Genomic DNA, 17,058 nt, shown 5'->3' on the forward strand with positions numbered 1-17,058 from the left:
TTACCACCTTTATAGCTTGCCCCACTGCTTTGGTAAAGAACAAGCTATCATCTGCAAAAAGGTGGGAAATTGAAGATCCTTCACTTCCGATTCTGATTCCATTCCATAATCCTTGCCTTTCCATCTTTCAGATAAGTAATGATTATCTTTCTGCGCATAAGATGAACAGTTAAGGCAACAGGGGTCACCTTGTCTTAGACCCCTTGTAGACTTGAAGTGATTTGTATGGCTCCCATGAATCATGATTGAGAAAGAAACTGACTTCAAACATTCCATGATTATATTACTCCATCTCCGGGGAATAACTATAGCTTGCAGCATATATTCGAGAAAATTCCATTCCACTCGATCATATGCTTTGGTCTTATCCACCTTCAAGGCTATATACTTGTCTCGGTCCTCTCTTCTGTGCGCCAGCTAGTGAAACAACTCAAAAGCCACCATCACGTTATCAGTAATAAGATTACAAATGCACTCTGGAAGCTCGCTTTAGTACTATGTTCTGGGAGATGTAACCTTCAAATGTGAACATAATATGGGGCTGTTCTTGTATGATTATTTTACCTGATTATAAAGTCTAAATTTTAGAAAATCAATTTTCTTTCTCTCATAGTTCCAGGCAAAATCTAAATTATCGAATTAGAGGAGTTGGAATCGTGTTTTACGGTGTAGCAGAAAAGGATAATAAAATGTGATCTGATTATCACGCTTGTGAGCATTGTATGAGGAAAGCGTGTGAAGGTAAAAGCGGAATAATTGTGCCTGATTGCATGTGAGACTCCCGAAATTTGTCAGTCTTCAGCAATTAAGCCAGAAATAGAGCAACAAATACACAACCAGCCCTTTGAACCTAGAGCTGTTAAAAGAACCGAGCTGTTCATTAGCTCGACTCGTTCGGACTCATTTATGTTCGATAATGGCTAATTCGAAATTTTATACGAGTCAAGTTCGAATGAATATTTTGACTTGATAAGTAATTGAGAGAACATGAACTCGTTTGCAAATTTAAACGATCGGTCGCAAATATGGACCTAATTGTCATTTTACAAAATTTATGGACCTAATTCCTATTCTAGGCTTAATTGTTCACAAATATAGGCCTAATTATTAGCAAATAGCTCGTTTATGTTAAATGAGTCAAACTCGAATTTGAATTCGATCTAAGATTTTGCTTAATGAACTGAACACGGATATAGATTTGGAGTTAGAATATTATTGGACGAATACAAGTTTTGTTCAAGTAGTTTAACAAACAGATTTCAAACAGGAGGTACTCAGTTTGACTCGACTTATTTGTAGTTCTATGTAACCCCCCCCCTTCTTATGTTCTCCTTTTTTTCTCATTTATTTCTTGGTGAATTAGTATAATATAGGCGACATGGTGTTGTAAAAGGTGTTGTAAAGGGGTCGGATCCTAGCTGAACTAAGAGATGTGGACCCGAATTTGACAAACATTATTGAATGGAACTTGTGAAACTTTAGGGTGTGAGAATTATTTTTTAAGTTGGATTTCTAGTGATTGTTTTTGTTTTGTTAAAAATAGGTTAAACGAAGACCGGTAAAGTCTACTACAATATGATCCACTACAATTGGGGCCTAAGTTTATCTCAATTATTTATTTGGTGTGAGATGCAATGTGTAGGGCCTGCTATTCAAATTAGGGTTATCTTAAAGGAAGGTCCCACCATAGTTGTGAAAGGTTAGGTCTCTCTCTCCTATCTAACCCTAACATCCTATTGCTAGGGTGGTTTGTCCCACTGATAGCCACTATACAGAACTTGGAGAGGGAGAATGAGCCACCTATGTCAAGTACGCGAACCACAACGTGTTGATCAGGGTTGTCACGCATCTCTCAATCTCTCAAACTATTTTCGGAGAACAGTACGCATTTATTTCACACTTGTATTCAAATATCTGATATTGGAATGCTGGAAATTCCTACATATGGGTGCAAGTGGATGATATTGTCATACATGATTGGCAGATCAAAGAATGTAATTTTTGCTTCTCTGAAGGATAGGATATGGCGTAAATTGAAAGGGTGGAAGGAAAAGACTCTTCAAACCGGAAGAGAGGTTCTTATCGAGTCTGTTGCCAAAGCAATCCTCACACATAATGTTTTGTTTCCAGCTTATGAAAGGGTTATGTGAAGAGACCAAGCACTGATAAGGAGATTCTGCAGGGTTCAGAAAGGGGATGAATAAAAGTGTGCTGGTTAAAGTGGGAAATACCGTGTAATCCAAAATCTGAGGGTGGTAAGGGCTTTAGAGATATGATGTCTTTGAACTTAGCACTCCCAGGTCCTAGCGAAACAAGGGAGGAGAATGATGAAGAACCTGACTTCACTTGCATCAAGGGTCTTGAAAAGTAAATATTTTGCAAAAATAGAGTTTCTATTAGCTAAGCCTAGGCCTAATCCATCGTTCTTAGGGAGAAACATATTACAGGGAAGAAAGCTGCTTAAAAGGGGGTTTAATTGGACAATAGGTGACGGTGAACCTGTAAATATTTGGGATGATCCCTGGATACTGGTGCAATCAACGTTTAAAGTGGCTCAACATGCAATCTCGTTATGGCCGGAGGCAAGAGTTTGTGACCTCATTGATTATGATTCAGGAGGCTGGAAAATTCATTTTCTCAATGCAGTATTTCTTAATCATGAGATGGAACAAATATTGAGAATCCCTGTATCACCATAGTGACCAAAAGATGAGTTGGTACCGTATCACACAAAGAATGGGGTATTTGATGTAAAATCAGCATACCACCCAGTGAGGACAGTAAGAAATTTGCTGAAAGGTAGAGAAGGGTCTTCATCAGTTAGCAAAGAGAAGAGTTTCTTGAATGGAATGAATTATGGCATCTTAATACACCACCGAAGGTTAAAGTTCTCATATGGAGAGCATGCTCTGGAATCTTGCCGACTGGACATAACTTATTTGCTAGATTAAAGGGCGAAGTTAGAGGGTGCAGCAGATGTTGTGAAGCTGAGAATTATAAGCACGTATTTTTTTACTCTGATTTTGCCCAAGAGGTGTGGACTGTGGAGAGCACTAGAAACTCATCAGTTTCTCAGAAATTCATTTGCTTCTTGTTTCAAAGAATGGTTTGCATGGCTGTTAGAATCAAGGGGGAAACAAGCAGCAGAGATTGCTGCGGTAACTTCTTGGTTCATTTGGAGATGGCGTAATGAGAAAATTTTTGAAGGAAAAGAGAGTGAAGCGTCTCAAGTTGCAGAGTATGCATTGGCTTTTGTTAAGGACTACTGGATTAATGTTCACAAGAACAGATGATCATGTCAAATGGACAGCACCTGATGAGAACCTTTTAAAAATAAATGTTGATAGAGCTTTTGCTGAAAATGGAGCCGGAATTGGCCTAGTGGTGCGGAAACATCCGGGACAAATAGCAGCAGTCATGGCTGAGAGGCTTTTTGGTGCTCTTAGTGCTGAACATGTGCAATGCTTAGCTTTCTTCAAAGCTTTACAATTCGCCCGCGACTTTGGCATCTCCCATTTCATCCTGGAAGGTGATGCGCTGAGCATTGTGCAGAGAACTAATAGTTAAACTTCAGGCTTGTCTATGATTGGTAACCTGGTCCATGCATTTGGCGGAGTTGTTCAGGTGAGAAGGCAAAACAATGTTTCTGCCCATGTCATGTCTAAATTTGGTTAGTAAACTTCCCAAGGATGTCATCTGCTCTACTGAAGCTAATTTAATACTATAATATACCTCATATTTTTGGGGAAAAAAAAGTACTAAAGCTAGCTTCTAACCTAGTACATTGATGGCTAGAAAGAAAAAGTATAAGAATGAAGCTAGCTACTTGTATGTGCTCAGGGGCGGAGGGAAGGGGGGGGGGGGGCCTCCAATTGTTAAAAGAAAATTTCTAAGTAAAAATTTTTTTATTATTTTGTTTTGCCCCCCCAAAAATTGATCAAAAAATTCACTTTACCATCCAAGGGCCCAAACAAAATGTTTGAAAGTTATTTGGACTTGATCCAAATAACAGAGGCTCACCCCCCCTTCCCCCCGCCCCCCAAAATTAGTTCCTAGCTCCGCCACTGGGTGACACCTTCTTACTGGCAAAATCGAGTATGAAAGTTGCTAAATTCGGTTTGAAATCCCTTATACTCAAAAAGGGATTTGATTGGACCACTTTAGTAATAATTGTATAAATAACTATAGATGGCTGTTTTTTCAAACAAAATTTTCATTTTTCTTGTATTTTCTTAGCACTCCATCCGAGTTGGAGGCTAGATAGTCAATGACATAAGCATACTTATGGGTGCTAATAGTCAATTATGCAACAATTGTAGACATTTATAATTAACAGAAACTATGGATTCCACAGACACTGAAGAACTAGCCAACTTTTGACATTTCTTAACCTTATTAAACCATCATTTTCGTCACTAAGCAAATTTTGGGCAATTGCTAAAATGGTGATAGATATTTCCTAAGGATTCTCCAATCAATAGGGGTGCTTCAAATTTCAACATAGGCATTAAAAATTTAGGTGTCACTCACGGCGCAATCATAAATCAAAGCTTCAAACAAGATTTATTATTGATGACCGGTAATATATTACAAGCAAAACACACTTTGATGATACATTAAAATCGCATTACCCAACAATTGAAGCTCAGGAAAAGAGCTACCAAAGAAAACAGATCCTCAATATGTTTATTTCAATCATCCAACAAGTATGTGGACATATATGAGGCAGCATTGATCAGTTGTATACATTAGGATTTGCGATGAGGTAGGCTTCCACAGCCTTGAACATGGCTGAGGACGTTTCTTTTGCTGCCTTAATTTCCTGATTTGCTCCCTCAATATGTTCGTTGGTATTGCGCTTGAGGTGGCATGTCCTGGTGGTCTTACAGATTGACCCTCCATCAGGTGAAGCTTCGATTTTAATCACGTTAGCTACTTTTTCAATCTTATCACTGAAGGCATCACTTTCAAGAATAGTATGGCTGAAGGTGAAGTTGTCTTTGTCAATTCCATCGACTCTTTGTTTTAAACCCTTATAAGGACTACCTAAACATTCAACAAAGTTCAAAAAAAAAAATATATATATATATATATATATAATTATAAGAATTTATGGACAAAAAATAATGAAATGATGATTAAGTGAATATTTAGAACTAACCTTCACCAAAAGTGATCAACTTGATGGATCCAACTCCTCCATCTCCTTCAACGATTTCGACGCTTTTAATGGCCTGTGGCAGCATCTTGGTAATGAGGTGGTCATCAAGGAAGAAGGCCTTGAACAACCTTGCAGGAGGGATTGAGCAGGGGACCTCAAAATCACAAGTGAGAGGGGCCATGATGCCTTGGTTGGTGTTTGGGAATAAACAAAAGTTCTCTTCAGGAACAAAGGGTTTGAAGAAATGTGTAGTTCTTGAAGAGGATCTGGGGTGCTAAGCAATGCGACGGGAGATGGTATTTATAGAATGAAATTGTAGTCAGGGGCGGAGGGAAGGGGGGGCCCAGGGGGGGCAGCCGTCCCCCCTCCAATTGTTAAAAAAAAAAATTTCTAAGTAAAAAAGTTTTTATTATTATGTTTTGCTCCCTCAAAAATTGATCAAAAAATTCACTTTGCCCCCCCCAAGGGCCCAAACAAAATGTTTGAAAGTTATTTGGACTTGATCCAAATAATAGAGGCTCACCCCCCTCCCCCAAAATTGGCTGCCCCCCTCCAATTGTTAAAAAAAAATTGCTAAGTAAAAAAATTTTTATTATTATGTTTTGCCCTCCAAAAATTGATCAAAAAATTCAATTTGTCCCCTAAGGATCCAAACAAAATGTTTGAAAGTTATTTGGACTTGATCCAAATAACAGAGACTCACCCCCCCTTCCCCCGCCCCCCAAAATTAGTTCCTAGCTCCGCCACTGATTGTAGATCATTATTGTTAGCATTAATGCATGTGATCCGAGTTTTGCCCTCATATAGATATACGGTAGGTAAATGACTAGAGGCATGCGGATTTAATTATGCCTCTATCTTCCGCATTTTACTCCAAAACAAGTAGAGCGCAATCGCTAGTGCAGGCTGCTATTTAGAAAAAAATAACGTTAACAAGATCACTTTTTCCACATAAATAAACAAATGTTCATTCCAATCATGTGTGTTCACACTAATAAATAACCATAATCATATTGCAAATGACTGAATGAGACTGGTAGAGAACAACATTTTGCTATCGCAAAAGGTTCATTCAGACTGGAATGAGCTCAGGCAGCATTCAACTCTCACATTTCACATCTAACGTGCTTAAAATACAAGCAGTATTGTCATCAATAAGCTGGCTTCAACTCAGTATTGTCATTTTTGCATTATTTTGAAGCCTGGAGCCCCACAATTGCATCTGCAGCGTCTTACCCAGCTCCACCACTTGCAGATTCCCATCTATAAAATATGGTGTATTATTGCACTAATTGGCTTCCCCGTAAGTTCAGGGCATCTTGTGATTAATTTATTGATCTCCTTCAATTTGGTTTTTAGCTCTATTGCCCAAAAGGACATTTTCAAGGATGACTCTTGAAAGCTCAAGGCATCTTGTGATTAATTTACTGATCTCCTTCGTTTTGCTTTCTAGCTCTTCTATCCTAAAGGACACCTTCAAGGATGATGCCAGCTTTTCTACCGACCATTGACTTTTATTGATCAATATGGTGTACCTTGTTAATTACAAAGATTCATCTATATCTAAAGGCATCTTGTGATTAATTTACTGATCTCCTTCGTTTTGCTTTCTAGCTCTTCTATCCTAAAGGACACCTTCAAGGATGATGCCAGCTTTGCTACCGACCATTGACTTTTATTGATCAATATGGTGTACCTTGTTAACTGCAAAGATTCATCTATATATCTATATCTATATCTAAGCTAAAAGAGCGATTTCGTTTTGATGGCTGAGCGTTTGAGTTTCTCTTTTCAAGATCGCCCTTCTTACAAAATAATTAGGACTGTATCATGTCCCTAAATTTGAATGCACTTTCTAATAAGTAATATCATTGAGGGTATTTATGTATTGTCATAATCAAGGTCTCATATTCAAAAAAGAATTTATGTATAATAGTATACATAATTTCCCACAAAGAAGAAAGAAGGAAAATAGAACACAAAATTATGATTTGGCTTTGTCGACCGTATCTTACTTTTTCTTTATATTACGGTAAACTAAATGACTAATTAGATTGGATGCGACGATTCTAATTGGTAAAAAAGAGCCGCCTTTCGTCCTATCTAGTAATAGTAAGGGCAATTGTGGTTAACTACATTGTTATGGATGAAAAAAAACGAGGGAAAAAAAGAAAACAAAAGAAAGAAAGAACTGAGATGAGAGATTAAATTGGTGATCACGAGGTGCTAGTACTAACTTGGTTACTGTGGTGCCATATTTATAAGAGAAATCTGCAGGACTCCATTGATAACAATTGCATATGATTTTTCCTCTAAAACCAACGAAAAGGCCAGGAGAAGAGCCCCCAATCAAGTGACGGCCGTGTGTTGTACTTCAAAAAAGTTCCTACCGAATTTATTGCTGGCCAACTCCTAATCACGCGGGAATCTGCCTTTTTTATTCCTTGTTTCCTACTTAACCTCAACTACTAATAATAAGATATGTTCCCCAAAATATAAAAAGGAAACTACTAAAAATAATATTCTAAGTTTCCTAATCCAATACTAATACTAATAATGAAAATTAAAATCTTCAAAATCTTCTTCCAATACTGCCTTGAATTTGATTCAGACTTGGAAATCAGTTCTGAATGTGCTACTATCAAATTGATTGGAAAATTGTCCTTTTTTGTCACGTTTTGCTCCTTTTCCTACATTTCGTGCCATTAACCAAATATAAGTAAAATCTGATAGTTAAAACAATATTTGGCTAAAATCAAGGGAAGAATAATTATAAATTTTTGCAATAAATTATGACCAATCAAAATTAGATACATTTCAACAGGAAAAGAAAGTGTCTAGGTTCGATAGTTTGGGGCAATGTAGGAATGGTTTGAATGTTAGAGTGTACAGAGGGAGAAAGTAGATGAAGAGGGAAGCACAAGAGATGAGAACAAATTGTTACCACCGCAAGAAGGCATAATCAAGCTCAATACTGTTGCAACAGTAGATACAAGGAAAGGCAAGGCTAACTGGGTGAGAATAGAAAGACCCAGTCTTATAGAGCTCTAGCGGATAAATTATTTCACTAAAGTTTGAGACTTGAAATATTGGAACATAGAATGAGTAAACCATAATAATGAGCTAAAAAATGCTAAAAGGATTCCAAAAGGTGCCTCATCAGAGCCTATATATCAACGTCTTTATTGGCAATCAAGAACCAAAGCTTACTATGCCTTTCTCATCCTCAAGTTTTTTTTTTTTTTTTTTTTTTTTACCTCTTTAATATAATTCTGGAAGTCTCTACATTTTCAATGCAAAGTTTTCCATCTGCTAAAGGTATATTGCCACGGCATGTTGAACTAAAATGACTGTAATGTCTTTCATAATATAGAAAAACTGTTGACTGCCACTGAAACGTTTGGTCATTAGGTGAAATATTGTTGTGGCACTAAAATTGTTAGGGCTAATCACTTTGTACTTTCCAACTTGTACCACTTATGTACTTGTACCCTAAATTTCAATTTTGAACACTTTATGCCATAAACTATCAATTTTAAATACTTTGCTCTATAAATTCTCAAGTTTTCATCTCTCCTTCTCCAATGCTCATCTAGCAGGCATTTTTGTTCTTCATTGCATTCAGATTTTGCCATCAAAGCACTCGACCATGCCCCAAGTAATATTTCAGAAAGTAATTCAAGATGAGTAATATTTTAAGTTTGCACCATATTTGTACTCTCTAAATTTCATTAAATTCTCTTTTTTAGTTGTCCTGCCTCATTAAATTTAAGAAAATTCATTTCTCAATATAGATTATCCTTTGAAATTTTATATACTCCCCCTTATTCTACATTTACCCCCTAAAGACTCTTGAATATGACCTCAGGTTGTTAGCTCTTGAATATGACCTTCATACAAAGGAGTTGTCAAAGGACCTGGGTCTAATCTCCGAGGTCACTCTGACAATCAAATTAATGTGGTTTCCGAGTTATTGATGTTTTTAGAATAGGAGAAGTAGAGGGTTGAGTGAGTATCAGATGCTCTAAACTTTGGTAGTCTGTACTAGGAATGAAAGAATCATGAATGAATCTTTTGGTGATTATCCCATGAGTTCCTGATAAAATTATCCCATGATCATATCATGAGTTCCTGATAAAATTATCCCATCTTTTGAAATGTGAGCAAAGCAGTTAGTATGTTTAGATCATTTGGCCTTTTTCATAAATACTGGATTTAGTCAGGGTGCTCTATTGACCATGGCTTCAGTCAGTCCATCTGAATTGAATCATGTGTTGTGATCACAATCAAAATCAATGAATTATGCGAAAGTCAAATATGAATTGGAATTTAATGCATTTTTAACCCTTAAGGTTGAGCCAAATTGGATATCCATTGGGTTGAGTTTTTACTTTTTAGCTCCAATAAAGGGTATTCAATTTGTTTACCGTAGTTAATTTTGTCTAGGGAATAATGAAGAATTGACCTTGAGCTGATTATGCCTTACTTATTGAGATTTATATTTAAAAAATTCTTTTCTCTAAAGAGTGTTTTGGCACCTTTTCATGCTTGAAGATGCTTCATTGCCATCATTTGAATCCCAAAACCTATAAGAATGTGCCTGATCACTATGTGTCCATTAGAGAAATATTCTTTCTATAAAATAAACAAAACTCTTCATAAATAAACTCCCGTAGATCATTCTTGTGAGAAATTCAGAATATTTGTTATTTCACTTTCTTTAAATCTTATTATATCATAGAGGTAATTTGCCTTGACCTATTAGCAAATATTTTGTTGTAGTGGAGGCAAATAACATGTTAAGGATAGTGTCAAATACACTTCAAGATCACCGTCTTCAACTTCGCTCTCTTCGATAACTTTGTGTTGGTCAAAGATTTAGTACTTTGCCTACTAATTACATCAACAGCAAATCAAAGAGCAATCGTGCGCCATTTCTCAAGGGTATTATTATTGTTACATTCATTCAACTCTTCCGCATCTGAAAAAGCTAGCTGCTTAGGGCATTACTAATTTCTTTTTCTAATTTTCTTTTAATTTTTAGTATCAATTGGGAATTGATTTTGCAATAGTTGTGGGTGATTGTTTCTCCAGGCAAGTTGGTTACATATAGAAATTACTTGTTCTTGTTATTAGCAAAACCAAAATCTTAAATAAGTATTTATTATATCTACGGACATATTTTAGTTATATAGGTACAACTATTTTATTTCATCAAAGGAAATTGGAAACAATGTGGAAGAAGGAAGTTGCCATTCATAATTAACCTTGTAGTTACTTTCCATAAAAGAAATGGCCGGTTCATGGTTATTTCCTTTCTGTCAAACCTTTCCTTATTTTCATGTTCTTCCAACTCCTATATATATCCATATATACATACCGTGTTTAAGAGCATATCCCAAAGAATTCAGAAGAAATTAAGCCATGGATTCTGTCATGCAACTTGTCTTCCTAAGCTTTGCTGCCCTCTTCATCTGTGGTAAGTATCTGCGCCATATTACACGAGTACTTTATGTATGCATGATTTGTGGGTACAACGGATTTTTGTGAATGCAAGCATGTAAAAACGTCCCAAAGAAAAACCCAAAAAAAAAAATATGCAAAGATTTTTGTAGCATTATTGTTTAAAAATATATCAAGAGAACTAAATTCAAACATATAAACTATTGCCCTTATCAATATACGCATGCATTGGTAATGATGTAGCATTAGTTTGTGTAGAAAAATTGTACTTTTTGTTATTACGATTAGGGGAGAAGCTTCTGCGTTAACCATAAATTTCTTTATTTCTTTAGAGATCATACTTGTGGGAGAAGAATGCTTCTTTTTTTTTTTTACCTTTTTGAATCAAGGGAGAGATGGAATATAAGAAGCGAGGAGGTAGGGCAAGGAGTGGGAGAAGAATGCTTACTTATATCTATAGATGTAAAATTCGTTCAATAATATCTCTCTTGCTGGATTTTAAATACAGTTGCCCCGACATGTTATATGCAAGCTTAGTACTTTAATCACTATAATTTTTTGAAATTTTGACATATTAAATCTTTATTATGTTTAAAATTATGTTAAAACTTTATAAGTCTAAATATACGCTGAATTAAAGATTTGCTGGTATTTTGAGTAATCACTTAGTAAAAAAGGTACACTTTACTGTATTTTTTTTTGGTTTGGGGGGGGGGGGGGTTATATATATGTTGCATATTCACTACACTTTTATTCTCTTAAAAAAAGAATTAAAGTCTTAGTTGAGATGGAAGGTGAATAGATGTATTGGAAACTTATTTGACACCAGATGTGTTAGAACAGATAAGCTAGATATGTTAAGTGTTTCATGCTTTCTTTCTCACAACCTAATATTCCCTAACATTATACTGCAGGTGTTCAGTCAGCTCAATTTACCTTCACAAACAACTGCCCCTACACAATATGGCCAGCAACCGTATCTGGTGGAGGGGTAGCACAACTGCCCACAACTGGATTCGAGTTACCCTCCAAGTCATCAGTCTCCATAGAAGTACCAGCACAATGGTCAGGGCGCATTTGGGCAAGATCGTTTTGCTCCAACGACAGCTCGGGGAAATTTTTCTGCAAAACAGCAGACTGTGGATCAGGTGAAGTTTCATGCAATGGTGCAGGTGCAATTCCACCGGCAAGTCTGGCAGAATTCACATTGGCAGCAAACAATGGGATGGATTTTTATGATGTTAGTCTTGTTGATGGCTTCAATTTGCCGCTTTCGATCACCCCACAATCTGGCTCTGGAAGCAACTGTAGAAGCACTTCTTGTCCTGTTGATTTGAATGCAATCTGCCCTCAAGAATTGGCAATAAGAGATGACTCTGGGGGAGCTATTATTGGCTGCAAAAGTGCATGTTTGGCTTTTAATCAAGCGCAGTTTTGCTGCACAGGAAAGTTTGGATCCCCACAAACTTGTCCACCCACAATTTTTTCATCATACTTCAAGAACCAGTGTCCACAGGCTTATAGTTATGCATATGATGATCTAACCAGCACTTTTACTTGCACCGGTGGACCAGACTACCTTATTACCTTTTGCTCTTGAGGGACTAGACTAGGATTTTTGGGGTCTTGCTTAGATCTTCTGTTATTACTTATTCGACCTGTTTCAAATGATTAGTTGCTAAAATGTTATAATGAGATTAGATAAGGGAACAATGTTGTCATTTGAGTTGGACCTTTTACCTTAATCAGACTTGTTTTGCATTTATTATTTATTCAATGTTTTGCCTTTTGTCTTTCTTTTGCTGCAAACACTTCTCAGTGATGGTGTACTTGATAAGTATATCAAGGCTATTGTCATTTCATCTTGCACCAAGTACTTTTTCATACAACTTCTTTCTGAAGTTTTAGCAACAAAAAGAGTTCATTTATCTTTGGAAATAAGGCCGTTGTCATGTACAGCAGCCACTCCACCAAGAAATTTGATTATTGCTGTTAAAATTCGGGCTCAGAAAATATCTGAACTAGTGATGGGAAACTACAGATCGAGAACAATGCCCCTGAATGTATAGCAAGATAAGTAAAGGTGAAAGGCACAAACTACAAATCACAAATATCACTATCTGTCTGGTTACTAAATACTGCTATCTGTTGATTGGCAGACAGAAAATTTTATTCATCTTTATATCCTGATGGTCGAAAGGAGAAAGAGTCATCCATAGATCTGTGGGATATGTTTTCATTCCCAAACGAACGTACAAATGATCTCCCTATTTATGAAGAAGCACAAGGGTATCTGCATCATTTTGCACAAGGAGCAATACCAGTCCAAGCATGACTTTTTTGTTTTCAAGGCCAGAAAACAAACAGGAAGAAATGTTGAGAAATATGTCTGAACATATTCAAATCAAAGTATCGGAGAAAAGTGAACTAGCAAGAATTCAAGAAAAATAAGATTGAAGATAACAGCTTTGCGCAGCATCACTAATCCAATATTCTGCTTGGTTAGTTGTCAGACACAGTAATATATATCTCATGTTGAAGTTTCATCCATGCATAATTGCACATGGGGTAAATAATATGCGATCTTTTTCCAGAGGGGATATTCCAGATAAAATCACAGAAGTGATATTTTATCCTTAGAAAGCATATAATTTTCTTTAAAGATGCTACTAATCGGCTTTAAACAATATAATCTTTTCTGCTAGGGACACCAAGGTTAGAAATTCTACTATCAGAAGGATGAGAAGTTGAGAATCCAATAACCACACTATTGCATAGCACCTACAGAATCGACCGTTACCCCTAGAAAGAACTGATGTTAGTACCATAACAATTCCTCCCGTCTCCAAGAACTGATCTCATTGAACTTTACAACCAACGAGATTTCTTAGTCGTTCAATCAATCAGCAATTTCTTTTACTTAGCTTCTCACAGATAAGGCTTGTATTACATCGAGAAGCAAAGCGCTCAAGCTTGCAAATGAAAGATGAGATTTCTTAATCACAGTCAAAAGTTAACTGCTCGAGGCATTAATTAAAGGAGGAGTGGAAGAATGCAGCATGTGCTGCATGAACTTCAGCAATATAAAGAACATAAGAAAGTGCATCTGCTTGGACATGCACATGTCCAGGTTGAATGTACCAAAACATATTGTAGAGTTCAATTCAGTGCAAGAAATATGGAGCTAGATTAAGAAACTACTTACTTCACATGGATATTAGAAACAAGGTCAATATACCCTTGTAGGGGCAGCAATTTGATTCCGCCTCCAAGTCCTGTTTTGAGGACTACAGAGAAGTAAAAATTTCTCTTATGGTTACAGAGTGGAATGTTAAACCTCACCATAATCATAGAGTCCATTAACGCCTCTGCAGATATAGCGCATTAGTAACAGCACAACTTCAAAGAGCAAGTAGTATTTGTTATCGATTATCCCACTGCAAATTAGTAACACACGTGGAAAGTGTCAAGTGATTGAATAGGACACAGGGTCCCTGGATTACATACTAATTGTTTTTACAAGGAGTAGCACATATGACTAGTGATGAAGCATGTTGGAGAACCATTCCAAGTTCCATGGTGTTTCAAAAAGGTTTCCGGGGGGTCCCTAGCAGACAATAGGTTTTCTTTTTTTGCTACAACTTTTAATTTTAAATTTACATTTAAAATAAAGGAAAAGTGTCAGATTCATTTCACCTTGCACAGATCCTCACCCTCCCCCAATCACACACAGAATTTCCAGCAAAATCTTTGTCCATTGTATCCTGACAATCATTTGCTTCTCCCACATCATTGAGTCACTTTTTTCTTCACTGTTTTACTTTGCAGCCATCACTAGACAATTTTCAGCTCTGTCTTACAACCCCCCCCCCCCCCCCAAACCTCTCTCTCTCTCTCTGACATTTTTTATGACAATGTCACATGATTCTACCGAAATGCCTGTCCAATTTTTACATCACAATTATCGATTCACATCCAAAAGATTTCACTCATTAAAAAAGTCCTAACTAATTCACCAGCATTTTGGATTCTAAAAGAACTTCTTATAGGTAACTGTTTCCAAACAATCGATTAAGCTCAAGTCAAGTCATGTAAATGTCTGAGAGCTTTTTCCCTAGGTACCTGGGGCCGCAAGCATGAAGATAGTTTCTTCTCATGCTTTAGCAACTGACAAAAATTGGAATAGTCATGCCAGTTTGAATGCAAAGATAGCCAGCAGCAAGAATGGCTCAACTGATATTAGACAGTTTACTTTGCAAGAACATCAACCTGTTCAATAAACTTGGATATACTGAAAACTAACACCAGCTTACTATGAGAATTGTTGCCAAACGAAAACAATAAACAGATTTGATATGTTGCCAACTACCATAATTAAAATAACAGGCAAGTTTCCTTCAAAAGCTACTTTGACTGTTTGGAGCAGGAACCAAGATTGAGGTATTGCAATTAATACCTTAGTTGAACTGCTTCCTGATAGCCTGAACTCATTCTTTGCCAGAGTTGATGGCACTGGAATAATCAGAGGCAACTAAAGTCCCCCACAACCCATATCCAAATTCTCTGCTCCACTTTCCTTAGAAGCATTTAAACTCATATTCAAACGAAATATCGATGTAAAAAAGCTCAAAATGAAGAAAGTGCAGGAATATTTTACTCTTATGCAGGTTCATTTTACAAAGAAGATGAGCTCACTCTGAACGAGCAAGAACCATTCATCAGTCCAAAAGTTGCTACCATCATCATTTCGGGTTGCGGTGTTTGCGACCGGCTTTCATGCATATTAAACATAGTTTGAAACCAATTGAGCAGTACCGTACAATAGACATCGATGTAAAAATAATCTAAATGAAGAAAGTGCAGGAACATTTTACTCTTATGCAGGTTCATTTTACAAAGAAGATGAGCTCACTCTGAACGAGCAAGAACCATTCATCAGTCCAAAAGTTGCTACCATCATCATTTCGGGTTGCGGTGTTTGCGACCGGCTTTCATGCATATTAAACATAGTTTGAAACCAATTGAGCAGTACCGTACAATAGACATCGATGTAAAAATAATCTAAATGAAGAAAGTGCAGGAACATTTTACTCTTATGCAGGTTCATTTTACAAAGAAGATGAGCTCACTCTGAACGAGCAAGAACCATTCATCAGTCCAAAAGTTGCTACCATCATCATTTCGGGTTGCGGTGTTTGCGACCGGCTTTCATGCATATTAAACATAGTTTGAAACCAATTGAGCAGTACCGTACAATAGACATCGATGTAAAAATAATCTAAATGAAGAAAGTGCAGGAACATTTTACTCTTATGCAGGTTCATTTTACAAAGAAGATGAGCTCACTCTGAACGAGCAAGAACCATTCATCAGTCCAAAAGTTGCTACCATCATCATTTCGGGTTGCGGTGTTTGCGACTGGCTTTGATGCATATTAAACATAGTTTGTAACCAATTGAGCAGTACCGTACAATAGACACATTTTGCTGTAACCAGCAGGAAAGTTTTTGACCAGCAAATGCTCAAATAAAAAGACCTGAACAAAATGTAAATAAAATATCAAAATTAAAAATATCTTGCTGTGTTTCATGCTTTCTTTGTTATGACCTAATATTAAGAGATTCCCTCACATTATACTGCAGGTGTTCAGTCAGTTCAATTCACCTTCACAAACAACTGCCCCTATGCAATATGGCCAGCAAACCTATCTGGTGGAGGGGTAGCACAACTGCCCACAACTGGATTCGAATTACCCTCCAAGTCATCAGTCTCCACTCTCCATAGAAGTACCAGCACAATGGGTAGGGCGTATTTGGGCAAGATCATTTTGCTCTAACGACAACTCGGGGAAATTTTTCTGCAAAACAGCGGACTGTGGATCAGGTGAAGTTTCATGCAATGGTGCAGCTGCAATTCCACCAGCAAGTTTGGCAGAATTCACATTGGCAGCAGACAATGGGATGGATTTTTATGATGTTAGTCTTGTTGATGGCTTCAATTTGCCGCTTTCGATCACCCCACAATCTGGTTCCGGAAGCAACTGCACAAGCACTTCTTGTCCTGTTGATTTGAATGCAATCTGCCCTCAAGGATTGGCAATAAGAGATGATTCTGGGGGAGCTACTATTGGCTGCAAAAGTGCATGTTTGGCTTTTAATCAACCACAGTTTTGCTCTACAGGAAAGTTTGGATCCCCACAAACTTGTGGGTCCCCTCAAACTTGTCCACCCACAAGTTATTCATTATACTTCAAGAACCAGTGTCGTCAGTCTTATAGTTATGCATATGATGATCTAACCAGCACTTTTACTTGCACTGGTGGACCAAACTACCTTATTACCTTTTGTCCTTGCGAGACTAGACTAGGATTTTGGGGTCTTGCTTAGATGGTTCGTTATTACTTATGTGACCCGTTTCAAATAATTATTTGCTAA

At 37.0% G+C, this 17,058-nt stretch overlaps 2 protein-coding genes and 1 pseudogene across 2 annotated transcripts; 2 read left to right on the forward strand and 1 right to left on the reverse strand.

The window, feature by feature from the left end:
- Positions 1–4,540: 4,540 nt before the first annotated feature.
- LOC113720207 (major allergen Pru ar 1-like) lies at positions 4,541–5,446 on the reverse strand. The gene is made up of 2 exons (XM_027245148.2): positions 5,162–5,446; positions 4,541–5,046 (listed from the first exon to the last, which is right to left on the reverse strand). The coding sequence occupies exons 1-2, from the start codon at positions 5,340–5,342 to the stop codon at positions 4,736–4,738; spliced, it is 492 nt and encodes a 163-aa protein (XP_027100949.1). The 5' UTR covers positions 5,343–5,446; the 3' UTR covers positions 4,541–4,735.
- A 5,139-nt stretch (positions 5,447–10,585) lies between these two features.
- LOC113720208 (thaumatin-like protein 1) lies at positions 10,586–12,224 on the forward strand. The gene is made up of 2 exons (XM_027245149.2): positions 10,586–10,640; positions 11,539–12,224. The coding sequence occupies exons 1-2, from the start codon at positions 10,586–10,588 to the stop codon at positions 12,222–12,224; spliced, it is 741 nt and encodes a 246-aa protein (XP_027100950.2).
- Positions 12,225–14,158: 1,934 nt separating this feature from the next.
- Positions 14,159–17,010, forward strand: LOC113720209 (thaumatin-like protein 1; annotated as a pseudogene).
- Positions 17,011–17,058: the final 48 nt, after the last annotated feature.

This window comes from Coffea arabica, chromosome 1c (assembly GCF_036785885.1).
Source record: "Coffea arabica cultivar ET-39 chromosome 1c, Coffea Arabica ET-39 HiFi, whole genome shotgun sequence".
Taxonomy (NCBI): domain Eukaryota; kingdom Viridiplantae; phylum Streptophyta; class Magnoliopsida; order Gentianales; family Rubiaceae; genus Coffea; species Coffea arabica.

Coding starts and splice junctions, on each gene's coding strand:
- LOC113720207 (XM_027245148.2), bottom strand. CDS start 5,342: ATGGCCCCTCTCACTTGTGATTTTGAGGTCCCCTGCTCAATCCCTCCT. Junction 5,047..5,161: donor GTTGATCACTTTTGGTGAAG/GTTAGTTCTAAA, acceptor TTGAATGTTTAG/GTAGTCCTTATAAGGGTTTA.
- LOC113720208 (XM_027245149.2), top strand. CDS start 10,586: ATGGATTCTGTCATGCAACTTGTCTTCCTAAGCTTTGCTGCCCTCTTC. Junction 10,641..11,538: donor TGCTGCCCTCTTCATCTGTG/GTAAGTATCTGC, acceptor ATTATACTGCAG/GTGTTCAGTCAGCTCAATTT.